Source organism: Rutilus rutilus, assembly GCF_951802725.1.
Source record: "Rutilus rutilus genome assembly, chromosome: 8".
Lineage (NCBI taxonomy): Eukaryota > Metazoa > Chordata > Actinopteri > Cypriniformes > Leuciscidae > Rutilus > Rutilus rutilus.
In genome coordinates, this window is record NC_140222.1 from 11897027 (window position 1) to 11924525 (window position 27499).

Sequence of the window (27499 nt, forward strand, 5' to 3'; positions counted from 1 at the left end):
CGTTCACTGTATTGCATTAATAATGCAAAGGAGTTGTCAAAAATTAAGTTAATAGTATTTTTGAACCGTGACCGTGTGGGCAGGAACGTGTGAAATAGCTCTAACTAGACCTTCTCATTCTAGCATTTAATTGTTACATGTAATACAAACATCTAACATAATTCATGAGTTGAACAGCTAGTTAGCTTGAGTAAAGGTCAAAAGCTTAGAGTGTGGAATGTACATAAACACAGTTATTTCTGATTAAACTGAAATCATGACAAATTCACATCTTTCAGTCAGGTGAATAAGATCTCTTTATGGCATCTACTACATGAACAGGGGTATTTAACCCTTAAACAGGCAAGAGTAGAAAATGATAAGCAACAAATAATTTCATGTCATTTTTTATATCATCTGGACTTAAGTAAATCATATCCAAAATAATTTTTGAAAAATGTTATGTATTTTGGATTTTATGAGTTGTGAGTCCCAGATCACATTGCCTGTTTAGGGTATAAAAAAAAGGACCAAATCTATAACTGTAACTGCCATTGCATGTTTAAATCAATTATATCCTATACTTCAACTCATATAATGTTGACATATTATTATATCATTGGAAAGCTTACAAACTCAAGATTCAGCCTGTGAAAACCGTTTTGAAATCGGACCTTGTGTTACCATAAAAATGGTACTTTAAATTATTTTAGCGAGTTTCTTATAGTGGGTGGTGTCAGGTTTCTTATTACAAAATTTATTTGAACTACTTTATAATAAAAAAAAAGAAACTTTTCTAATCTTGACAAAACACATATCATCGGAAAGGTCTAAAACTGTATTGAGACTAAAAATAAATAAATTTGTTACAAAAAAACCTAGTGGCTATTTTCGGTAAAGCATTCTTGAATTACAACCATTAAAATTTGTTTAGTGCAATATGACATATATTCTCAAAAAGGGGGATGACAGGTTTGTAATATTGTTGTTGTGTTTTATTAGCTGCAAAAAATTGTTCATTGGTCCATTTTTCTTGCATTCTATGCAATAACTGAGCAGTTCTTAGTCAATCATTGGTACAAATAAACAAGAAATTCTCAGAAATAAAAAAAAAATGAACATTTAGAATTTATTTTGATTAAATATAAAATATAAGCATATACTCAAGACAGACAGGCAGTATCAGTTTAACCTGTAAATTTTATAATTTGTAAAAAAAAACAAAAAAAACAAAACAAAAAACAAACTCAGAATACAAAGATAGTCAAAAGTAGGGTTAATCCCTTTTTTATACCCAAAAGTGGCAATGTGACTCAGGTGTAACATATATTTCAAACCGTGCTAAATAACATGAATAACATTTTTATACATTTTCTTTTTCAACACCTTAAAGCTGAACTCGGCAACTCTAGCGAACTCTAGTCACTTCTTCGCTGATTTTCCCTTTTGTTGTCGCATGTTTTCCCCACGAGCTCCCCCTATAGCTGTGGGGGTGCTTATATATAACAACACTGTCGTAAGAAACTCACTTGCGGCGGCCTCCTCCCCCTCTCTACCGCTGCTCATGTGCGTTTGTTTTGATCGGAGCAAGCCAACTGTATCGTGTGGAGCTATGTCTACCGAGGTGGGTAATCATTATACATGTGCGTGTGTTTATGTTGAATTGCCATAAAGCAATTCGTGTTTCGCGCTCGTTCTCGTTCTTGTTCTCGCTTCTCACGAGACTTCCAATTTCTATCTTGCCGGGACGGTAGTCCCAAAGTTGCAAGGTTGGTTTTCCGCCTGGGAACGCTGGGGGGAGCGGGGAAAGTCACCAATATCACTAGAACAGGTTGTTTAACCATCCAAATGATTTCTAGACAGTTTTATTAAGTTAAAAAAGTTACCAAGTTCTCCTTTAAGACTATGTTCATAATTAATGTTAGCAGTGTATTATTTTTTCAAAAGTATTTAATATATATATTTACTTATCTCAAAATCTGAATGTCCTGCACCACTGGCAGCCATGTTGGATTAAGGTCAGGCTGACTAATTAATCACATTTTTTTTTTAAACAAATCATGTGACCAGCATACTCAAGACAGACCAGGCTGTGATAAACAATAAAAATCGTTCTTACACCCCAAAAAAGACGACAAAAACTATTTTACACCCAGATCACATTAGGGATAAAGTTAATTTCCATTTTAAGAAAATAGCATACAGGCTCAAGTTCAATACACTTTTCAATACACTCTTTTTCTAATATAAAATTCACATTACAAATTTAGGCACCATGATATTTCCAAATCCTATTGATCTTTTCAGCAGGAACTATACAGTGTTACTCCTCACATGAAAATACAAAACTTGGCAGTAAAAAATAAATAAATAATTATATATATTTATTTTACAAGTAAACAAATTGAATGTGCTTAAAACACCATTCATATGCTTAACACTATTGAAATGCTTGCGCAGCAGCCAGCATCAGTTATATAATATATCTAACAATAAATTACTAAATCCCATAATGTAGCTGCTTCAATTCACAATTGAAGTCTGTCAGTGCAGTTTGTACAGGTTCAGTTCCTGAGATTCAGAGTTTGATCAAGGACACAATGGTGATGTTTCATGGATCAAACCTTGCTTTATTTGAACCAACTTTCTTTATATGCTCCAAATTTTGCTAACGTTCGCCATTAAGTTATGAATGAACATTCAAAATGTCCAGTTATTTTAATTCCTTAAAGGCATTTTTCTGGTTAAGCAATTGTTCAGGGAACATTACATTTTATCATTCAAACATTATGGGAATGCTGCTTCAGAATGTTCTGTCTTAGTTTCTTCATGTAGTCACAGATAAAAAGTACATATATAAAAAAAAATAACACTGGATTATTGCTATTCATGGCAAAAGGAATGTTTGGAAATGTAACTGATATTTCCTACTAACACAATACAGCAATATATATATATATATATGAAGAGTTCAGATGCAAAAGCCTCTAAGTGCCATCTGAAATTTTCTTCTAGAATGATCATTTTTATCAAGCTTGTATATTTAAGTTCAATAATTTCACTTAAATGGCAATGCAAATTACCTATTAATTGTCATTTAAGGGAAATTACTCAACTTAAATATACAAGGTTTATAAAAATGATCATTCTAGAAGAAATATATATATATATATATATATATATATATACATACAAAGTATTCTAAAGTCTTACTGTGATTTAATACGCCGCATATTGATAGTGGCTTCCTGATGCTTACAAATTATATATAATTACCCAACTATACAATTGCGAGAGAATGCATAAGCATAATGTTTTCCTCTCATCTCATCTTTTTTACATTATTTTCTCGACTGGGGTTTGGTAGAACACATCATTCACTTTCCAAAAATGGTATTCAACTTCAGGCACATCCCTATTCTCCATAGGAACCTTTTCATAGTTCCTAGAACTATTGGCGGACGTACCTGTTTTTTTTGGCATGTTTGTACAGCAGGAACTTGGAATGATTTTAGTTCTAGAAAATAATTTAGCTCCTACTTAGGGTCTAAACCAGCACTATAGGATCTATCCGAGTCATATATCGAGTCATTTGTAACTTTGTGCTGTGTATTTTGTGTGTTTCTTTGTATTTGTATTGTTTTTGTGTGGATGGACCATGAGTCTGAATAAAGAGATGCTAATAATATCCGTGACGTTAGTGTACACGGATTGGCTGAACGCACGTGAAACACTAGCACCTGCCCTTTTTAAAAAACCTGAGTAAACAGATTAGCCCATGGTTCTGGGGTTCTCAGCACCGTCACAACATAAAAATAAAAGTCACAACAACAAGTGCAGCTTACGCCACTTTACGTTTTCCTGATTGGTCTAGGGGAGGAATGAAACAGTAAAAATGGATGGAGGTGAAATGAATGTGCAACAGCATGAAGCCACCCCGTCTCCAGACCCAGAGTTGTTTCACAATAACCACATAGTGATCTCATTCAAGAAAGTAGTTTTACTTACAAATTAGGCAAAAGAAAATGAGAGTTATCAAGTTCAGAAGGGGGTATAGCCAAAATAACAAACATAATCAATCTTACTCCTCATTAACCAAACTACCTAAACTAAAAGAAAAGAAAACAAAAAGTACAACAAAATAGATAGAGAAACAGAAAAAAAAAACCAGCACAGCTGAACACACACAAAAAGAACCTACGGCTCTGGACGTAACACCCCCGCCACCAAAGACTATAACCGCCCACTGGTTATAAGTCAACATACGAATTCACTAATCATCAAAACATGAACTGTCTAAAGAATGAATTCTGGACAGGGCATCAGCAATGATGTTGTCACTTCCTTTCTTGTGCCGGATGTCAAGATGGTATTCCTGCACAATTAAAGACCACCGCATTAAACGTTGATTAGTGTTAGACATGCGAGTTAAGAACACCAATGGATTATGGTCTGTATAAACCAAAATAGGGCCATCACTTCCACCCAGATAAACTTCAAAATTTTGAAGGGCTAGTAACAAAGCTAGCGCTTCCTTCTCAATTACACTATGATTTCGCTGACACTTAGTGAATTTCTTTGAGAAAAAAGACACAGGATGGTCAATTCCTGCTCCATCCTCCTGAATCAGGACTGATCCGGCTCCTGCAGCGCTGGCATCCACCTGTAGTTTAAAAGGCCGTGAGAAATTGGGAGCAGAGAGAACAGGTGCAGTACAAAGGAGATCTTTGGCAGCATTGAATGCATCCATGCACTCTGAGGTCCACACAAACTTCCTGGATGCACTCAAAAGATCAGTCAAAGGAGAAACAATAGCAGCAAAATTATTGCAAAAGCTTCGATAGTAGCCACTCATTCCTAAAAAACGGCGCAACTCACGTTTATTAGTGGGCTTGGGAAACTCAACAATGGCAGCTATCTTGGCTTCTATAGGTCTTACTTGTCCTTGACCAACACATTTACCAAGATAAGTAACTGTTGCTTTGGCAAATTCGCATTTAGCCAAATTCAGAGTCAGAGATGCTCTCCTCAACCGTTCAAAAACAACATTTAACTTTTCAAGGTGTTCCTCCCAAGTGTCAGAGTATATCATGACATCATCCAAATATACCTCAACATTGGTCACTTCTGACAAAACTCTGTTCATGAGCCGCTGGAACGTAGCGGGTGCATTACGCATGCCGAAAGCCATGACTGAGTATTGTAGAAATGAATCAGGTGTAACAAATGCAGATATTTCAGAGGCACGAGAAGTCAGCGGGACCTGCCAGTATCCTTTTAGTAGATCTAATTTAGTAACATAATGAGCAGCACCAACTTTGTCAACACAATCTTCCATTCTTGGAAGAGGAAAAGAGTCTGGTCTGGTCACAGCATTAACTTTACGATAGTCAGTGCAGAATCTAAATGTAGAGTCAGGCTTCGGCACTAGAATGCATGGTGCACTCCATGGACCATTCTCCTTTCAGAGTTCCTACTGGCAGTGTGAATGCAACCAGGAACCATTAGTTCTCAGGGAACCACCCTGGTGGCTAGTTCCTAGAACTACCCGGTGCGAAAGTCCGTCATGTTCCCATTCAATGACAATTAATGATGTCTCAGTCATTGATGGGAGCATTAGCCAGATGAGGGGATGTCCCATTAGCATAGTCATTGATGGGAGTGTCAGCCGGATGAGGGGACGTCTCACTAGCAGCAGCCAACAATGGAGCTTCAGCCTGATGAGTGGATGTCCCATTGGTAACAACACTAGCCAACAAAGGAATGCCATTCTGAATAATGAGGAACAAGCAGATACACAGAAGGAAAAACAAATGTTCAGGATTAATGATTCAGAACTCTCTTAAAGTGATAATTCATCCAAGAATGAGAAATGTTTCATCATTTACTCACCGTTATGTTGTTCCAAACCTGTATGAGTTTCTTTCGTCACAAAAGATGATATTTTGAAGAATGTTGGAAACCAAACAGTTAACGCTAGCCAGAAACTCAAACAGATTTGGAACAACATGAGGGTGAGTAAATGATTTTTGGGCGAACTATCACCCAACATTAAATATGTCAATTATTATTGGTGTTTCTGTGATGATTTCTGAATGAAACCACACATACTTTCAAACATAAAGATCAAACAGACACATTATTGACAATTCACAGGTTTTTGCACACAGCTTCAGTATCTCACCTGATCATGACCATTGCATGGTGTTCCGTTTCCTGTTTGAACAATAACGACAAAAATACCTATTTTTACAGTTTTAAAGATTCTGTTTGCACAATAAATCTCTTATTTAAATTCTGTACCATCAACTAGATGAAATACTTGCCAGTTTGACTTATTGGTGTAGATCTCTTGCGGCAATAGAAAATCACAGCAGCAACTCCAGCTAGAATCAGCAGAACACCAACACCACCACCAACACCACCACCAACAGCAGCAGCTCCTGATGCAGCAGCTGAAGATGAACCTGAATCTGGAACAGATGAAGACAGACACTCATTATTACTGGAGAACAGCTGATTAACCACTCCACCAATAATTGTGATTAATATTTACACTTTTATACTTAAAGTATAAAGACACATGAAATTGATTTAATTTATAATTGTTGCCATCTGGTAGGTTTTTGAGCAGCAGCAGCAGAAACAGCATCACAGTACTGTGAGATCAACATGAACCAGCAATGTTTCAAGAATGGGTAAGATGGCGCAGTATATAATGTTGGCTGGGCATCGCTCTGTGTTGTATGTTTTATTGTTTCTGTTTTTGTTTGTATGTTTTATCAGCCCTAGCCACTGTCTTTGGACGTACGACTGCCAAACTTTACTTCACATTCAAAGGACTAGTTTACCCAAAAATGAAAATTAGACCATGATTTACTCACCCTCAATCCATCCTAAAGTTGCTGTACAGTGTATATGACATTCTTCTTTCAGACAAATACTATCATAGTAATATTAAAAAATGTCCTGGCTCTTCCAAGCTTTAGAATGGCAGTAAATGGCCGTTTCTGTTTTGAAGTCCATAAAAATGCATCTATCCATGATAAAAGTGCTCCACACAACTCCAATAGGGGGTTAATAAAGGCCTTCTGAAGCTAAACGATGAGTTTGTGTGAGAAAACATTAATATTTAAAACTTTATAAAGTAAAATAACTAGCTTCCGGCCAAACAAACAAATGGATTCCACTTAAGTCTAAAGTGCAACTTATGTGAGTAATGAAACGTACTGCTGATATTTACGCTAAGCCATCACGCACTACACTACTTCTGAAGGCACAAGTTGCATAAGTTTCGCTTTTGATAGATGGTGTATGACCATTTGGCAGGAATCTAGAGTTTTACTTTGTAACATGTTAAATATGAACATTTTTCTTCAAACTTATCGCTTCGCTTCAGAAGGCCTTTATTAACGCCCCGGAGCCGTGTGGAGTTTGCTTATGATGGATAGATGCACTTTTAATGGACTTCAAAACGGCCACTTACTGCCGATTGTATTTGTCTGAAAGAAGAATGTTATTTACACCTATGATAACTTCAGGGTGAGTAAATTATGGGATCATTTTCATTTTTGGGTGAACTATCCCTTTAATGATAGCTGATCTTACACAAAGCATGCTTGTTGCTAGTTCAGAATGTGGCAGCCAGACCAGCCATCTCTCCTGTTTTGGCCTCACTCAGGTGGCTGCCAGTTGACTTTAGGATCAAATATAAGGTCCTGCAGTATGTTTTTAAAGCAGTGCATGGAATAGCTCCTGCTTGTGTGTCTGAGCTTATCACCAAACATATAGGTCTTAAAGATCAACAAGCAAGTTGCTTGTTACTATCCCACAAACAAATTTAAAGCTCAAAGTTGATCAGACATTTGCCGTTGAGGGTTCGAGACTAGAATTTAGAGTGGGTCACAGTTGATAGACTTTTTTTTTTTGATAGACTTTTTGTTTTATGATATATTATGTAATTGTATGTTTGTCTGGTCAGCATCTGCAGTTGTAAAGTGCTTTATAAATGAATAAATAAATGAATGAACACTCTAAAAAATGCTGGGTTGCTTCAACCAGTGGACTGGGAGGGGTCCTGTACCCCCCATAAGGCCCCCCCCCAAAAAATGACTCATGGCGTAATTTGTAATAATAAAACTTTTTATTTTATTTTTATCAAATGCCACTCTATTTCATTAGAAGCTACTCCGAATTAGATTTGCGCCTGAAAAACACACTGAAGTGCATCACAAGCTGTTTTCTGGGGGAATTTACAGACCGCAATGTTGCTGTGTGAAACTGGCAGAGTGGATCCTCATTTTCATGTCATGATAATGGTAAGATACAAATTCTCTATATTTTATGATAGTATTGCATACCTATTTTACTGATACTGAATAAGTGTTTATCTTAAAACACAACAGTCACTAGATTATTATAATATGAATCTGCAAGTCATATCTTGCGCAATGCTATATAGCTCACTATCAGACAGTTGTAATTAGCCGTCTAACTAGAAAAAATAACTCTTGATTAGAGCTAGCAACCCATTCTGAACTAAAAAAAAATAATTTTAAATCTAGTAAGCTTCTCAATAACAGTGTTAATTTCATTAAGGACATTACTAATGAAGATGTTCATTGATAAATGCTTTTTTTGTCAACGATAACAAAGACGACTCAATATATGAATCATGACAAAAAGATTGTCCCACATAACTCTTTTTGGAAGAGGCTATTTACATGAACTCCACCCACTAATGTCTGGTTGGGCCAGACAAAAGCACAAAAACACCTACTGTTCAAGTAGGCATAAAGACTGCAAATGTGTAGAACTTTTGATTACTTGTTGGGACACATTTATAGTGTTTACACAGCTTTCATGTTAACATGTTTTGTCAACAAACATTTTGTGCTGTATTTAGTCTTGCTAAATTTGTTTGTGACTCTACATTCATTTTATTCAAATCAGTTAGGATTATTTTATTATGTATCAGCTATTTTGAATTATTTTTGTTTGGTCTTGGTTTTGTAAATCTTTATTGATTCAGTTTGTTTCTTGTGTATTGTCATTTAGTTTTTGTATTAATGTGAAATTGTGTTTTTCTTATCATTGAAATAATTTATTTTTAATCTACCTGATTATTTTTGGTTTTCGGCCTCGTTCACACTGTCAGTCTAAATACGATTATTTGTGTTTCCGATTGAAATCTGATCTAAAATTATCGTTTTCCGTAATATCTGCATTTGTTTCAATGTCATTGGCAATGACGTTGCGTTGGTAGGCATACGTCAAAAACAACAACTGCAACTGTTTGCAATAGCCATGTTATCCTTATTAAATTTTACAGTGCCGTTGTGGTGAAGTATCCGGTCACTCTCAGGGGGGCAGGGTTTTCTATTATTTTGAAGTTTTAAATTAATCAGAATACTTAGCAAAAGTTTCTCCTGCTATAGCTCATGGACAGCTCCTACTCACAATCTCCGTCTCTGCAAGATTCGGAAGGGAATGATTCAGATTGATCTTGGCACAGCTATTAGAAGACAGACGGGTTGCTCACATCACATCTACGTCGTCGAGCTCAGTTTGAGTCTGCGCAGTACGCTCGACCCCCAGGAAGTAAGAGTTTCTAATTGACTTCACTTTGTCTCAGTTGAATCCAATGGGGTCGCTGTGTCCATTTCTTTTACTGTCTATGAAGCGATGGGTCCGGGCTGAGGACCCAATTAGTATGCCAGTAGTATGCCTGATCTAAATCTGTTCTCGCGATACGGTAAGGCAGTATCAGTGCAGTAATATCAGGTAAAGCTCATAGCACGATCATCGGATAACGTTAGCTGTATGCTATACTATCTAAGCTAACTAAAAAACACACTAACAACGAGAAATGTTTCATTTCACAATCTATAGCTTCGGTTAAATACTAGTATATGAATTGTATCATTTAAAATACATTAAATACATTAATGACTCGTTATAACTAGAACAAACGTCTTCTATAATAAAGTGATTTTGTATGATTTGTATCTAGGCACTAAATCGATTACCCATAAAACGTGCTTTGAACCAATCGGATTGCTTGGGTCCTCAGCCCAGACCCATCACTTCAGAGTGACCGGATACTTCACCACACCGTCACGCTAGGCCTCTTCTGAAGCAGCGGCAGAAATGGAAGCTGGTATGTAACATTGCAGCTTTTTTTCAGTCTCCTCCGGTTTCAAAATATGCCTCCGTTGTCAGTTTCTGATCGTTCGATACTTTGCAACAACACAGCATTGTTTCGGCTGCAACATTCATGTTTCCTCTAACAACGTCTGACATTTAAGTTTTACGTGCTGTGAGAAAGTATAACAAACCAAGCAAAATCCGGTCATATTGTTTAGACTGAGACGGATTTCCAGAAATGCAATTTAAATAGGAATGTGGCTTGAAACGGATTTGTAAAGATTGGATTTCATGTGATTTTTAACCGTTTAATTCGAACACTTGTTTCAACCCATGCTTGAGTCAAATATGAACAAAAAAAATTTGACCCAAACAGGGAACTCAGCATTTTTTTTAGAGTGAATGAATCGATTGTTTAAATGAAAGCCTGATGATATTTACATTGTGGATTTTAAGTATTTCACTGTTCGAATGAAAATGCACTGAATGATTAAAGAGACTCACCAGTGACAGAAACACTAAAGCTCCTAATGATGCTGAATCTGCTGTTGTTGATCTGTAGTTTATATTCTCCAGAGTCTATGTTTCTGGTGTTTGTGATGTTCAGAGATCCAGTCTGATGATCCAGCTTCAGTCTATCAGTGAATCTCTCTTTACACTGAACATCTGTACAGATCTTACTCTGATCTCCAGTGATTTCAGCGATGGGAATGTCATTAATATACCATGTTGAATCATTCGGTTTTCCAGTGTATAAAGTGACAGATTCTCCTTCCATCACTGACTTTCTCTTCATTTTATCTCGTTCAGCAGCAGAAACAGCTGAAACACAAACCAACAGATGATTGGAGGATTTTTTGCTGAAGAGAATAAACTCCACAACAAAAAACAACTGAACATGAAAGCAATAAAAAAAATTATCGTCTATTGATTTTCAGTCCACATTTTGGACTTGTTTTTGTCCAAATTTTCCATCATAAAGAACATTTTCCATCAAATCCTGTTGTTTGAATTCCTCCTGGTGAACTAAAACAAATCACTGAGTATGATGTATTTAAACAGATGATATTATGAGAAACTGACATATTGACAAGAACAAACTGATAAAAATAACAACTCGCTAATGGAAAAATAAAAACCATGTTGAACAACATTTACATCTATTTAATTTAATTTAATTTAACAGTATATTTATTTTTATTATTAAATTATCTACCGTATATAATGTTTTTAATTAATAATGTATGTTAAAGGCACACTATGCAGTTGTTGTAAAACAGCGCACCCTAGAGTCTATGTGGAGTCCTTGTATTTAACGTTACTGTTGTAAATACTACTCACGCAGAGCCGTCTCTGCACTCACGGCCTGCTTGCATTGCTGGTTTGCTATCCCCTGCTTTGCTATAGGGATACTACGAGTTTGTTTACCATCGAAATGATTTCGAAGCTGTTATATTAAGGTACAAATCTTGCATAATGTGCCTTTACAAGAATGCAAAGAGGAAAAAAAACACCTGTATCTGAATCTCTCATTACAATGAACTTTGGGTTTTGTGTCCCAGCTGGGTTAGTCACTTATTTGGTTGAACTCTCTCGGCCACCGTACATAAATCTAGCTTACACACATTATTATCATACCCCTGTTTAACCGAAGCAAATTTGGGTGGGTTTCTCACAACCCCAATGTCACTTCTCTGTGTTTTACGACCCTGACGAGAACGTCGATCTCCTCGACTGTGAACCGCTCCTGGCGCGCGTCTGGCAAATCCGCCGTTATAATAGTAATCCGCCATAGAACAAGCGCGCCTGCTCTTAAAGGGAATGTGAGATGACGCTCTGATTGGTTTATTTCACGTTATGTCCAAACCACACCTATGAATAATGAAGCTACTTCAGTCCAACCCATTTTAGATTTGCGTCGGGCGCAAGAGTCATTTATCCCGCCGGGAAAATAGCAACAGCGCCCGAGATCCACCCACAAAGTTACTAGAGTTTCACGTTTGATACTTGTGTTTCAGATCGTTAAAATAGGGCCCATAGAGTGCATAGAGAAGATTTTTACTTAAGTTATGATTAAAGTCGACACGAAATCAAAATTGACCCCATTTTGTTAGCGCATATTACAAGTCTTGTGGTGAACAATTAATCCGTGCAAGTTAATAAACAGAAAAAAATTTGTTTGCCGTGGTAATCTAAATCTGTAAATCGTTTAATCAAAATCTGTAAAGTTACTTCCGGTCTGGAATGGCGTTCCTTCTCTGATGATGTCAGTTTGACGGCTTGGGTTGGGAAACGCTTAACCACTCCCCTCAAACCGTTAGTCTGCTATGAGCAGAGATGGAGAGGAGGAGCGCTAAAGTAAAACCACCCCGTCCTCTATTTAATATTCCCTTTCACTTGGAAATACATCACAACACTGGAGAAAAGTCATTTGCAACTTCCGGTTCAAGGGGACTTTAATGAGGACTTGACTCAGATAACATACTGACTGCATTTGCTGGTTCAAACAGATGCGGTAACACAGTAGGCCTACTGTACAACCACTGCACTGCATGGTTTCATGCAGCTACTGTACAGTACTCACGCCTTCCTGATTGCACTTAATCAAATACCCATGCTTCTGTCTGATGTGACTGAAATGCACAAGACACACTTTTAAACAACTCACCATCGACCTTAACAGTGAATATCCTCGCAGTGCGGCTGCCGCTGATGATCTGTCCTTTATATTCTCCAGAGTCTGTGTTTCTGGTGTCTGTGATGGTCAGAGATCCAGTCTGATGATCCAGCTTCAGTCTGTCTCTGAATCTCTCAGCATCATTATTACACTGAACATCTGTACAGATATAACCGAGATCTCCAGTGATTAGAGCGATGAGAATGTCATTATGATACCATCTAATCTTCTCTTGTTGGTTTGTTTGAACACCAGTGTTTAGAGTGACTGAATCTCCCTCCATCACTGACAACAGCACTCCACCACTGTCTGGCTCAACAGCAAGAATACCTGGAGAGGAAAAGAACAGTGTATTATAAACCAAGCAACATTATACAACATGAAAGTGCTGCGAAATATTTTTTTTTTCCTCCAGAACATAAATATTGTAAATATAGGATTATTTCTGGATTCATAATGTAATACATGCAAACAAATAGCAGAAGAACATCATTGATTCACACATGCATCATATCATGTAAATTTGTGACCTTGTGTATTGCCAAACAACAAATTACATGGAGCTTTTCCAATATGTTTTGCCATGATTTTTTTTTTTTATAAACAAGCCAGCATTTTGAACATTCTATATCTTTCATCCATTTAAATATATTTATATATCCCATTCAAATATATAAATAAATAAATAAATATAAACAAATTATATATATATATAATATATATATATATATATATATATATATATATATATATATATATATATATATATATATATATTCAACTTAACAGGTGAAACTAATATATTATATAAACTCATTACATGCAAAGTGAGATATCTCAAGCCTTTATTTGTTATAATTTTGATGATTATGGCTTACAGCTTGTGAAAACCACAAAATCAAAATCCCAGAAAATTAGAATATACCATGAAATCACACAGTAATTACACAGTAATACCATGGTCATTAAACCAGGTTTTGGTTATTTTGGCAGTGTGGGCAGGTGTCAGCATGAAGCAATGAAGTCAGCATCTCCATAAAGCTTGTCTGCTGAAGGAAGCATGAAGTGCTCTGCAAATGTCCTGGTAGACGGCTGCGTTGAGTGGACAGCACAGTGGACCAACACCAGCCGATGACACGGCTCCCCAAACCAACACAGACTGTGGAAACTTCACACTGGACTTCAAGCATCTTGGATTGTGTGCCTCTCCATTCTTCCTCCAGACTCTGGGACCTTGGTTTCCAAATGAGATGCAAAATTTGCTCTCATCAGAAAAGAGGACTTTGGTCCACTGTGCTTTATTAAATCCAGAGTCAACGCAGCCGTCTACCAGGACATTTTCAGAGCACTTCATGCTTCCTTCATTTTCCAGCAGGAGTTTCACCTGCCCACACTGCCAAAATAACCAAAACCTGGTTCAATGACCATGGGATTACTGTGTGATTTCATGTAATATTCTAATTTTCTGGAATTTTGATTTCATGGGTTTCATAAGCTGTAAGCCATAATCATCAAAATTATAACAAATAAAGGCTTAAAATATATCTCACTTTGCATGTAATGAGTCTATATAATATATTAGTTTCACCTGTTAAGTTGAATTCTTGAAATAAATCAACTTTTTGATGATATTCTAATTTTATGACCAGCACCTGTATATATACACATCTTAGCATCAACAATTATCACAGTTTTTTTGCAGTGCGCAACTCCGAATGGAATCATCTTTAGTTTATATCACAATTCTGAGGAAAGAATTGCAGGAAAAAGTTTCAGTTCAGATTGTTTTTTTCTCATAGTTGTCAGATATAAACTTGGAATTGCACGTAAAAAAAGTCAGAATTGTGAGACAAATTTGAAATTACATATTTTACTCTTTTATTCAGTTGCTCTGTTACTGGAGAACTGTCATTTGGTGGAGCTTATCCAGCTTCTCCTCGCTAGATGTCCAGCGAAAAGAAGTGAATGTAATTTAGACCTAATGGGTGGGGCTAGAATATCAACCATAACCCTAAACCTAACTATTGGACAACTCTATGGCTGCGTCTGAAAACTGATAAAAGCTGCTTTCGGTCGGAAGGCATCAAGGCATGTCTGAATGCAATGTTAGTTTCACTTCCTGTCTCCTGAGATCAGTGCCGATCCTACAAATTGCACACTTTGTCTTCAATAACAAATGCACATCAATAGACAAATAATACTTTGTACAAAATACAATTGTGTACTATAATGTATTTTGAAAGTATACTTTCATTGTATTGTTACAATTATCATTTCCAGCACACAGTTAAAATATACCAAAACATTTTTTTTAATAAAGTGCAAATAAATAGGCTACACTTAAAAAAATAAATAAACTGAATTTTCACTTCAAGTATATTTTTAGAAAATATATATTTTGAAAATATACTAAAATACAATTATTTTAAAGTGTGTTAAAGTTGTATTGTGCAAATAGGTAAAAGCATGATGCGAATATACTTTCAATATATTTAAAGATAATACAATTTTAATATTTGAACGTTGAACGGCTCTGATTGGTTCTTATGATAATGAGATCGCTTTGCACCTCAGAGCTTCAGTTTACCGGATATGTTGTGCGTGCGTCATCTCTGCATATGTTACTTGAATGTGTTTAGATACATTTAAACTGCTAAATTATATAACGCGATCCTGTCTCTTTTAATAGAGGACTTTGAGGAATCAACACGATTCATATGGATTAGGTTATGTTTTTTGCGATTAACTTTTTTGAAACGTGAACAGCTTGGACCTCTTGACAGTTTTGGTGAATCATTTATCGGAGGGATCAATCTCTCAGGTTTCATTAAAATATCTGTTTTTCTTTCGAAGATCAGGTTTAAAATGGTTTGGAACTACTGAAGGGTAAGTGATGACAGAATTTAGAGGATTGTTTTAACTAATTAATATAAAACGTATATGTGCTTTTTTTTTTTTTTTTTACCCAGCTTCAAGTTTGCATGACGTGTGACTTTTGGAACCTGATTGAAAACACACACACACACACACACACACACACACACACACACACACACAGACACAGAGTTCTGTTCATTTTACACTGAATAATGCGATCTGAAGAGTTCAAACAGCGAACACAGCGAGCGTTCTGATCCTCTGATTGCGTCAGTTTTGATATGCGCTCTCTCATTGGCTGTAGCTACAGCTGTCAATCATCTCACGATTGGGATATTAATCCTGCCATTCTGCTGTACTGTGTATACTTCCTCATTCTGACCTTCGTGATAACAAAGCTAAAGACACAACTCTTCCACAATGAGCTAAAATGCGCGATTTCGAGTATAACTTATGTGGTTTGTGTGCGATTTCGGGTATTTTCATATGAATAAAGAATGTTTACGCTACAGTATTGCTAGCCATTAGCTGCATATAAAATGCTAAATATAACATATTTCAACATCATTTTTGACTTAAAAACATTTTAAACCGTGACCGGAATATGATACAAATACTCGATGGCGGTTTAAAGTGAGCTTTAAGTAAAAGTCTAATATTAATCTGTTAAACTGTATCATGTAACATTAGCTTGATGCTAACGCTACTTGTTTCGTTACGGTTGTGCAGGAATATAACTGCGCCTAGAATTGTCTTTTTTTTCTCCCACGTGACTTCCCGTGTTTGTGTTACTGCACAACATGTGTCGAAAAACACATCATATAAGCACATTTCATTTAAATTTATTGTCGAGTTAAAAAAGCAATAAATCAGAAATAATTCATTTATTTTGAGTGTGAAGTGATTAGAGCTGGGAGGACATGAAACTGCGTGACGTCGTTCGTTTTATGTCGACCTAAAGAAAGATTGTATCAAATAAATGCTTTACCATGCACGAGCTCAACACACAATGCAAGAATAAAGGAAAGAAATGTAATAAAATAAATTACCGTCAACAACCACAAAGCAAACAGAGCTTGTACAAAATGAAACTGCGTCTCATTTTTTGTTCGATTATACCGGAAGAGAGACTGTAACATGAGACTTGGATGATTTGTTTTAAATGTTGTTGTCTTTGGCTTGTAATAAGTCATTGTTTTGTGGTGAATGTTTTAACACCAAGGACCGTGTTGGAAATAAGTGTTTACACTTTAACATGTTATACTTTGGATTATGTTGTCTGTCTAATCCAAAATAAATCAAATCAAATCAAAAAACAAAAAATGTCTTACCATGATCTAGTAAAAATGAACCCACTGAGAGCAAAATAAAAAGAAGCTTCATTTTCACAAATTTTCGTCCGAAAAAAACAACGCAGAATCTGTTAACAACGTCTTGCTCTTCTGCATCTGGCGACTAAAGTGAAAGTAAACACTGGGTCATCCCACGCTAAGCCACGCCCGAAACCGCCACAGGCCAATCGTGGTTTAGCAACCGTAACTAGGCGCAGGAGCTCTGGCAAGCTTTCGAGCGAGGGAAACATGCTGAAGCGTTGTGCATATGGATTGTGCAAATCCAATACCCGGTATCCTAAAAGTGTGGACGGAGTGGTGGAATTTTTTCCCTTCCCGAAACCTAAAACCCAAGGGGAGAATTAAATGCTGTGTTACACCAGATTCTGTGACCGTCATAATATGTGATCGTAGTGGGCGCGGTTGTCTCTGTGCTGCGTGCGTGATTTACGCAAACAGCGTAACTTCTGACTATATGCCAAAGGTGAGGTATTTACGACACGTTTGTTTCGAAATGCTGGTTATTTACACCATAAATGATTATTTGCTTACCCATTTGTTGCTTTTTCAGAGTAGCCTACTACGTGTGTGTTTCCGTGTTGTTCATTAAACAATCACGCGAGAACGACCCTGACGTCCGTGCACGTTTAGGAATTTTTTTTTTCTCAGTTTGTTTTGACATTCAGAATAATATGTTATAATTGGATATTATTTTATTGAATATAAGTTTAATTTGCGGAACCAGTAGTCAATGAGTATGGTGGTGAAAATGTGTTCTAACAAGATTATTATTTTTACTATTTTTTAATCATTTATCCGTTCCTAATGGCTTCACAGTGAATACATCAGATAAATTAATAACTAGACAAATATATTTGTACATTATTTTAATAATTTGTCAGTTCATAATAGTTTCACCGCGAATACATCAGATAAATTAATAACTAAACAAATTATGACACAGTGCATAGTGCTAGGTATAACGTATGTGAAGACTACACATTTACTGTTTAGTGTTATTTTTTGTATTATTTTTCTTTATTCATTTTCATAATAATTTCATAATGTATTTTGTCAAGTCAGAGTATGTTGTACATGTGTGTGGAGAAGTGATCTGGGATGAGTTAAATCCCAGTGTTTACAGTGTTTTGCTTAAAGGTATGTGTAAAATGCAATGTTCAGTTAGCAGAGATGTTCCAATGATGATGATACTTCAAATGTGTATGCTCTTTGCAAGGAAAGTAATGTTTCAACTGATGCAAATGTACCATTTGTATACCACTAATGTATTAATGTATACACAGAGGGATAGTGGATTGTACCATGTGTAAGAATTAGGTATACATTCTATTTTTAAACATAAGCAACATGTTTTGCTACCTTACAAGGAAGTTGAATGTCGCTCAGTTGTGTATTTAAGCTCAATCTTACTGTACCACCTCAGAGAAACATAAACGCATGAGGGCGTGAGAGGAAGGAGAAACATAGAGAAACCATTTACAGCTAGCATGATGGGGTGAGAAGAAGAAAGGGGGAACAGAGAAATCTGGAATGAAGACCTCCTCTCATGTGGCCTTATATGCCTGTTACTCTCTGCATGACACATGACACATAATAAATAAATAAATCTCTTGGCAAAAATAACTGGTGTAGCTTCCGTGATTCAACAATAATGGGGGAAGCAGGATTTTCAAATCTACAGTATGCACTGTTATTGATACAATTAATAGTCCCTGCATGTGCACCGCAATAAATTAAAGGGGTGGTTGAGTATGATTTCACTTTTCTAACTTTAGGCTAGTTAGTGTGTTATGTTGCTGTTTGAGCATAAACAACATCTGCAAAGTTACAACGCTCAAAGTTCAATGCAAATGAAGATATTTGCTTTTAAAGAAAAGGACTACAAGAAACGGCTGGTAGAGACTACACCACATTCCTCCAGGGTTAGTTACATCACTAACCCAAAAATTTACATAAACCCCTCCCCTGGGAACACACAGTCTGTGTTGAGAAGAGGAAAAGTTGTTGTATAAGAGTACATTTGTGAGTCAGCTCAAACTTTAGCATCCATGCAATAGAAAGTCACTCTGTGTGCATCTCACAACAGTTCCTATACGAGCGATTTATAGATTATCATGACAGAATATGCTAATTGAAGATAGTTAACTCCACATCAGCAACATAAATTCATCAACTAACCATTCAGAGACGTCCTGTTGCATTCTACATGTTGTCATACGTTCCAATGAACTGCCGTAGCCAAGGCGACATCTACTGTATACATCTATGCACCAGTCTGCATCAGATCACTTGGACGTGGTTGTGCATGTACAAGAGGTAAACACTATATAAATACTGTTTGTTTTCTCACACAAACCGCTCGTTTCGTGTCTTAAGCCATCAATGTGTACTTACGATAGAGAATTGTTTAATTTGGACTTGTCAGTGCATGCTCTTTGAGATAGTGACCATAGACCTGCATTATCTGACTGACAGACAAGAACGGTTTGTCCTTAAAATATCAAAATTGAAACTACTGCAGAAAAAAAGACACCTATACATCTTAGATGCCCTTGAGGTAAGCTAAAACATACCAAAATTTAATTTCAAAGTGAACTATCACTTTAATAACAAATTATCGTTGCGACGGAAGCGAATCAATCAAAACTAACTTTAGCTGTAAAATAACTTTATTAAAGAACCGCTATAAAGCCAAACAATCTCTGTTAACTTAAATTATACGTGTATCTCTGTAAAGCTGCTTTGAAACAATCTACATGGTTAAAAGCGCTATATAAAAGAAGACGACTTGACTTGACAATGATACATAATGTGTAAGAATCAAGTTTGACCTGAGATTTCTCTTTGCTTGGTTTTTCAAACATCACTCTTGATGATGGATTGATTCAGAATTATTACTCTGTAGAGCAGTTTTGTCTAGAGAGGAAGTCAGACTGTGAGGTTCAGAAGGACAGCAAGAAGCTTTTCAGCTGCAAACTAAACACAGATAAAACAAATGACCCATCACACAAAGCAGTTTGTTCAACAGAAAAGATCAAACCAGGATTCTGAAAAATCAAACCACAACAGGTTTCAGTTTGACTAAAAATAAGCTGCAAGATTCACACCTCAATAAACATTGCAATGAGAAATAGCTGACGTTTTAACATTTCTGTTTTGTTTTTCCATATTCACAATAATATATGAAGAGTTCAGATGCAAAAGCCTCTAAGTGCCATCTGAAATTTTCTTCTAGAATGATCATTTTTATTAAGTTTGTATATTTAAGTTCAATAATTTCACTTAAATGACATTTAATAGGTAATTTTCTTTGCCATTTAAGTGAAATTACTGAACTTAAATATACAAGCTTGATAAAAATGATCATTCTAGAAGAAAATTTCAGATGGCACTTAGAGGCTTTTGCATCTGAACTCTTCATATAGAGATAATTAAGTTTTATCATAAAAGCATTTGAAGCTGTTTTTACCCATGCAATTCAATAAGATTCACACATGTTCTTCTGCTTTTAGGTATTTAATATGTAATATCAGACAACTACATAATCAATGTTAAATGACATAAAGAAGAATGGTTCCACTTTTAAAATATAGTTCAATTCTTAATAAGAGCCAGAAAAAAACATTTTTATGTAACTATAGGCTACATAACAGGTTGTGTGAACAAGGAAGGTTTCACTCTGTCGTGGGAGGATTCACATCAGCTTGAGTGTTTTCAGCAGTCGTTTGAGGTCAGACACAGAGCAGGTGAAGGAAATGGTTCACATGTTTGTTTTGTTCTTTTTGTGCTGGTGCCGTCTGACTGGTAAGTTATAAAAGCATTATTATGGCTTAATATTTCAGAATGGCAGAACAATCTACTATGTTTTCTCTTACTGTTATCTCAAACTGAGATAATATTGTGTGATCTGCTTTGCAGTCAGGCCTCTTTTTCCCAGGACATTTTAAAATTGTGATTTGTCAAACTATTGCTTCATTTAGGCATTGTAAACCATCAGAAGCCTTAATCTGATCCTCTTCATCTTCCCCAGGTGTGTTTGGTGAGTCAGTGTCAGTGATGGAGGGAGATTCTGTTACTCTAAAGACTGATGTTACTGAAATACACGAAGACGACGACATACTGTGGACATTTGGAGAAGAAAACACTCTCATAGCTAAAATCAACAAAGACAAGCAAATCTTCTCCAGATATGATGATGTTCTTGATGGGAGATTCAGAGACAGACTGAAGCTGGACGATCAAACTGGATCTCTGACCATCACAAACATCAGAACTGAACATACTGGAGTTTATGATCTAGAGTTGAATGGACTGAAACTGACATCAAAAGTATTCAATGTTTCTGTCCACGGTGAGTAGAGATCATTATATTTCATCATTTAAAGGAGCTATATGTAACTTTTTCACTCTACTAAAGCATAAAAATACCATAATATGTTTGCATTGAGGAAACATGCTAAGTTCACATACTCGTTTCTCTGAAAAACACTTCTACAGCAAGTTATTTTACTTTGAAATGGCTGGAATGTTTGTTATTGTTGGAATTATTATAATTGAAAGATATAAAAGAAAACTCAAAACCACTTACATTAAATCCTCCTGTGAAATTAGCATTTTTACAGTCGTTTCACAGTTTTTTGTCATTGCATTGACATGGCAAGTAAGTTTTGGAAATAACTTCACACAGAAAAGTTAGTAGTTGATTTTTCACACTAATATAATGTTAACATGCAATTGAAACAAGTATTTTAAGTCGGCCCCATTCAGCACCTAACTTTAAACCAGACTTTTGCTTTTCTGGTGGCCAAATGGAAATAAAAATGAGTAGTGAACCTGGAATATTCTTTTTTTTTTTTTTTACATACTAAAATGTTTGATCATTTTATATTTTGAGATGATGGAATCACTCACTGACTGTTACCACACTACACTATAAATAAGACTTGATGTTTAGATTTGTCATTATTTCTGCTCATTCTCTCATGTTTTCCAGCTCCTCTCCCCATTCTTGACATTACCAGAGATTGTTCATCATCATCATCATCATCATGTTCATTGGTGTGTTCAGTGTTGAATGTGCGTGATGCGACTCTCTCCTGGTATAAAGGAATCAGTGTATTGTCCAGCATCAGTGCGTCTGATCTCAGCATCAGTCTCTCTCTACCTCTGGAGGTGGAATATCAGGATAAAAACACCTACAGCTGTGTGCTGAACAATCCCATCAGCAACCAGACCAAACTTCTGGACATCAACACACTCTGTCACACATGTGCAAGTATGATGGTGGTGATATTAACACTGATTAATTAAGCTGATCTGTGGTAGTGTTTGTTGTAGGTCAGACGGACAGATTCACTCACACTAATGACTAATTTTGTCAATTACAGATCAAGGCCCACCTTTATTGTACATAGTGTTGATCTCTGCTGGATCTCTGATGATTGTTGTGATGTGCTGCATCTGCAAGAAATGTAGAAAAACAGGTCAAATGTTTATCTTTTTTGAGATGGAAATATTATTAATGGAATTATAAATTGTCGTTTTTAACATGTGTATTACTGTTAATGCAGTCCAGAGACAGGAGGAAGTCAGAACTGAATCAGCATTGTGTAAACCACCAAAACAAAAACCGGTAAGATAATTAATAGCTATGTTGCAAGAAGTTGTTGCAGTCAGTTAGTCTGATTGAAGCTTGTTGATTGAAGTTTTTTGCACAGCAAAAAGGTCTCTTTACAGTGAGTCAAGTCAAGTCATCTTCATTTATATAGCACTTTTAACAATGTAGATGGTTCCAAAGCGGCTTTACATTGATGATAGTTTAAAGTAACAGAGATTCTCAGAGATTCTCTAGAATAACATTATTGTCCCGCTAAAGTAAGTTTTGATTGATTCACTTTCATCGCAACGATCATTAGTTATTAACTTAGGGGCCACTAACATGAAAACTTTAACAGAAAACTCTTAAGTTCTTTCTGCGCAAAATTCAAGAACGTGAACCCTTGAGAACGCTGATGGCGTGCACATGTGTATTACGAGTTCAGTCTATAGGTATGTGCGTTTGAATATATGTGCGCAAGCGTGTAGTCCTTCTCTACAAATCAACCCTCAACAAACTACTTATCTGGCCTTAAAATTTATAATACAGAATTTTTTTCGCATCCGCATAGCCACGCGAACTGGAATTATCCCGACAACGCTATCTGTAGAGTGGTAGTGGAAAGGGATGGGGGCCTTCACAGGGGTGAGCACTAGGATATACAGTAAAGTGAATCGCCGTCAAACAGTGCTTTCACACTGAACGCGAACCGATTGTTCATCTTTGCGTAATTTAATCCTGCATGATAGGTGGCGCTGACCTAGAATGCATTTTCTCCTACATTTTTCCAGTTGACTTTAAACTCATCCACTGCATGACATACAACAGTCAATTAAGATAAAGTTTGATACCAGAAACACAAACTACCTTACGAAAATTATTTTGACCAAATACATCACAGTTGGGTAACAGGTGCATTAGAGCTACAATTAGCATCAAAATACACATCACAATTTATGAGATTATTACTATGTTTTTGTTAAAAACCCACTTAAAACCATCAATAGATTGCTTGTAATAACTTCGAACTGCAATCTAAAGTGGATAGGCTTTTTGCTACTAGCCTCTGCCAACAAGGGGGTCTATCTGAACTTAGTGTAAATAGACAGTCTGAAAAAACTCACTCTTGCTTTGTCGCTCCACAATTGCTCATGCTTGGTGTGAATAGATATATATAGGATCTATTGTTTCAATTCAAGAGCGTCATCGCATACTTTTGCGTCGCTTAATCTCGCTCAGTGTGAAAGGGCCTTATGACGTTCAGTGAACAAATGTGGCTGGTTTATCGGCTCGGCTGTCTTTCATTAGTACCTTCAGTAGGGAGCAGATCAAAGGTATGTAACACGCTTTTGTTCAAAATTCACAATATTTGTATAATGAACAAGTACATTATCTATTTTCCAAACTGTGCATTTGTTTTATGCTGAATCACACGGTACGCCTATAATGAGTGTTTATGGGACTGTTTTAGACTGATCAGGACGCCAGCAGCTGCGGAGTAGCCCAGTACCTGCCTAACTCAAAAGGCATTCAGTTTTGTTTATTATCTGCTAAAGTGACATAAGTTACTTATGTCTTTATAGTGTACCTTTAAGGATGCTTTAAAAAAAAAAATCCTGTTTGCACCTCAGTGTAAGTTTTTGTATTTAATCCCCTTAAGACTGCAGTGATCATCTTCAATAGTAAATTAAAACCGATAGTCTTAAACCATGATCAGTCTTGCTCGTCTTGCAGTTTGTGTCTGCGCCGGATGTGTGCAGTGTGTATCATTTGACTTAACTAGATCACTTCTAAAGTTGTGTAGTTGCATTGTGACACATCTTTAAATGACAGACAGCCCATTTCTATTTTTGAGGTGCTGATCTCTGCCTGAAAGTTGGAAAGAAAGTAGTATAGAGCATAAATTTGTTCCTGTCACTTGTGCTGAAGTGTGTCCTCGAGCTGCAGCGTCTCTGCCGAGCTGCAGCGTCTCTGCGGTTCATCATTATATGAGCTGATGCAGCTTTAGCAGACATTGGTTGCAGGTTGTAGACGTGATGCATGCAGTGACTTTGCTGTTGCTTTTGTGTGAAAGACAGTCATTCTCAGAGCAGAAGCTGTCATGACAACCCTGCAGAACTTAATCAGTATGATGATTTAAGTTATGATTGATGTAACTTCCTCTTGCTGCTCCATGTTAGCATCTGACCTGTAGTAGTAGTTTTTTTTTCAAAACAAAACAAAATGGTTTGTATTAGTAGATTAAGCTTTGTACAGAGAAGTTGGTCTGCTAATATATATTTTTTTTAATCAGCAACATTCCTGATTCAATGTATTTTTCCTTTCAGAAATCAAAGAAGGATGCTGTGTATGAAAATATCCCCAAAAAACGATGATCAAATATACCGTATCTACTGGAATTTAACAGGATCCTGCCTCACACCTTTCATTCTCTGACAGGATGTTTGGACCACCAGCTCATTTGCATTTAAAGGGGCACATACAAATTCTGTAAGAAAACATTTAGCTGCAGTAGGTAACTTTTGTAAAAATGTATTTTTTACATATTTGTTAAAACAATGTCATTATGAAACAATGTCATTATGTCCTGACAGTAGAATATGAGACAGATGATATGTGAAAAAATCAAGCTCCTCTGGCTCCTCCCAGTGGTCCTATTGCCATTTGCAGAAATACACCGCTCCCGGTCAGAAACAACCAATCAGAGGCAGGAGGAATGTCTTAGCAGTGTCAATCAAGCTTGTGTATGCGCTGATCACACCCCTCTCTTGCACAGCGCGTACCATTGCTCAAAATCAAGATTGCCGGTGTGCCGCAGCTGTGCTAATGGCGGACAAACAACCAAAACTATCAATTTCTCGAGTGGCACCTGTTCATACAACAAAGACAAGTAAACGGAAAAAGACCGATGACGATAAACAAGCCCGTCGGAGCCCATTGACTCAGTGTCAAAACTCTAGCCGCATAACATACAGATAAAATGTCACGCAGTGTGCAATGCAACAATTGAAACTGCTAATTCACTGGCTTGTCATGTTGCTGAAATAATGTACTAGCAAACCTTATTTAGCCTTACATATCGCAAGAATAATTACTTACATACTGTAACGCAGTGATGGAGTACTCGAGTCCTGTTACCGTTATATTATCTTGCTAGCTATTTATAACTTATAGAAAGAGTGCAACGTTATGAAGTTACATTACATGTATTGCAAAATACGTAATGATTTGAGGACCAAGTTTGTAGTCAAAGTATGGGCAGGCCATAGTCAATGTAAAGCATATTGTTGATGTTTCGTCCCTACCAGTGAATGTGCGATAACTGTTTATTTACATTTACATTTATTCATTTTAGCTGACGCTTTTATCCAAAGCGACTTACAATTGCTATATATGTCAGAGGTCGCACGCCTCTGGAGCAACTAGGGGTTAAGTGTCTTGCTCAGGGACACATTGGTGTCTCACAGTGGATTCGAACCCGGGTCTCTCTCTCTTTATCCGCCGTCATCAGTGGCCCTGCATGTTTACTAGCCTGCGCGTTCACGGCAGGCTCTGTTGTGGGGGAGGAGCTGTGGAGGGAGTGCTGTAGCGCAGCAGAGAGCGAGGGGGAGTGACCTGTAAGTTGTGCTTGTTCAAATTTTGAGGCCAAGTCAACGTTTTCTAGAAGCTCCCTACTGCAGCTTTAAACACAAAAATATAAATATCTTCAGTCTGATAAACTACTGTAAGAGTTAAAGGTAGCACATTATAAAGATCAATTATGATGTTAAATTTGAATATTTCAATGATAATTCAGCAGTATATTTAAAGTCCGCGTGAACCAGAAGTTGCAAACGACTTTTCTCCAGTGCTGTGACGTATTTCCCAGTGAAAAGGAATATTGAACAGAGGGCAGGGTTTTACTCTAGTGCTCCTCCTCTCCATCTCTCGCTCATTACAGACTAACGATTTGAGGGGAGTGGTTAAGCGTTTCCCAACCCAAGTCCTCAAACCTACGTCATCAGAGAAGGTCCTCCAAGGCAGAGAGGAGGGGCATTTTCAGATTTTGTTAAAGAATTACGAAGCCAAAAAATGTTTTTCTGTGTTTTAACTTGCACGGATTAATTGTTCACCACAAGACTAGTAATATGCGCTAACAAAGTAAATAGGGTCCATTTTGATTTCATGCCGACTTTAAATTGTGTTAAAGTGGATGTTATTGCAAGGACTTTTATTATGACGGGGGTAAAGAGAGGAGAGCGGAGGAGAAAGGGTGAATAAAGAGAGAAAAGAGGAGAAGAACTTGTCCGTGTCTGAGGGTTTTATTGCTATATTCCTAAAGTTATCTTTGGAATAAAGCCCTGAGAACACCCGCAAACAAAGTATTACACCACATCATCTTCTGTACGGCAGTAAATCAACATTTTTTTAATTCCATGTCTGAAGCATTATGAAAATAATCAAAATATTCAGGAAGAATCTGGATGATGATGCCGCATAAAGGCCTGACTTAATTATGCCTGTTCTGACCCACCTCAACCACAAGGTGGCACAGAAGCGCTTCTGAAGTGGCAATTAGCTGTCATAAAACAGACTGATTAATGCTGCTCGAGATGGCGTAGATGCATATACACAGCAATTCGAACTGCATTGTTATACAAAGGGCTTAGGTGGGTCAGAGCAGGCATAATTTAGTCTGGTTTTTTTTTTTTTTTTTTTTTTTTTTTTTTTTTTTTGCTGCATTGTGCCTTTACACAAAATTTTGAGCAGGCACAGTGCAGCCTTAACTCACCTGTGAGAAGATACCTTAAATCCATTTATGCCACCTCTGAGCAGCATTTAACAGTATATGTAAAAAAGACACCTAAATGCCATTTCAGAAGCGTTTCTGCA

At 36.7% G+C, this 27499-nt stretch overlaps 2 protein-coding genes across 3 annotated transcripts; one reads left to right on the top strand and one right to left on the bottom strand.

Moving 5' to 3' along the window:
* Positions 1 to 301: 301 nt before the first annotated feature.
* On the bottom strand, positions 302 to 18761 carry LOC311295118 (uncharacterized protein). Its single transcript, XM_084416328.1, has 6 exons — positions 17011 to 18761; positions 12794 to 13132; positions 10630 to 10947; positions 6306 to 6452; positions 6164 to 6195; positions 302 to 5750 (listed from the first exon to the last, which is right to left on the bottom strand). The coding sequence occupies exons 1-6, from the start codon at positions 17060 to 17062 to the stop codon at positions 5577 to 5579; spliced, it is 1062 nt and encodes a 353-aa protein (XP_084272454.1). The 5' UTR covers positions 17063 to 18761; the 3' UTR covers positions 302 to 5576.
* LOC311295126 (CD48 antigen-like) lies at positions 15368 to 27071 on the top strand. Of its 2 annotated transcripts, none has more exons than XM_084416342.1 (6): positions 15368 to 15688; positions 21062 to 21382; positions 22025 to 22306; positions 22419 to 22514; positions 22602 to 22663; positions 24955 to 27071. In XM_084416342.1, the coding sequence occupies exons 2-6, from the start codon at positions 21088 to 21090 to the stop codon at positions 25000 to 25002; spliced, it is 783 nt and encodes a 260-aa protein (XP_084272468.1). In that variant the 5' UTR covers positions 15368 to 15688; positions 21062 to 21087; the 3' UTR covers positions 25003 to 27071. The 2 variants fall into 2 exon arrangements, with proteins under 2 accessions (XP_084272468.1, XP_084272467.1); XM_084416341.1 differs by lacking the exon at positions 15368 to 15688 and adding an exon at positions 20714 to 20835.
* The last annotated feature ends 428 nt before the right edge of the window (positions 27072 to 27499 follow it).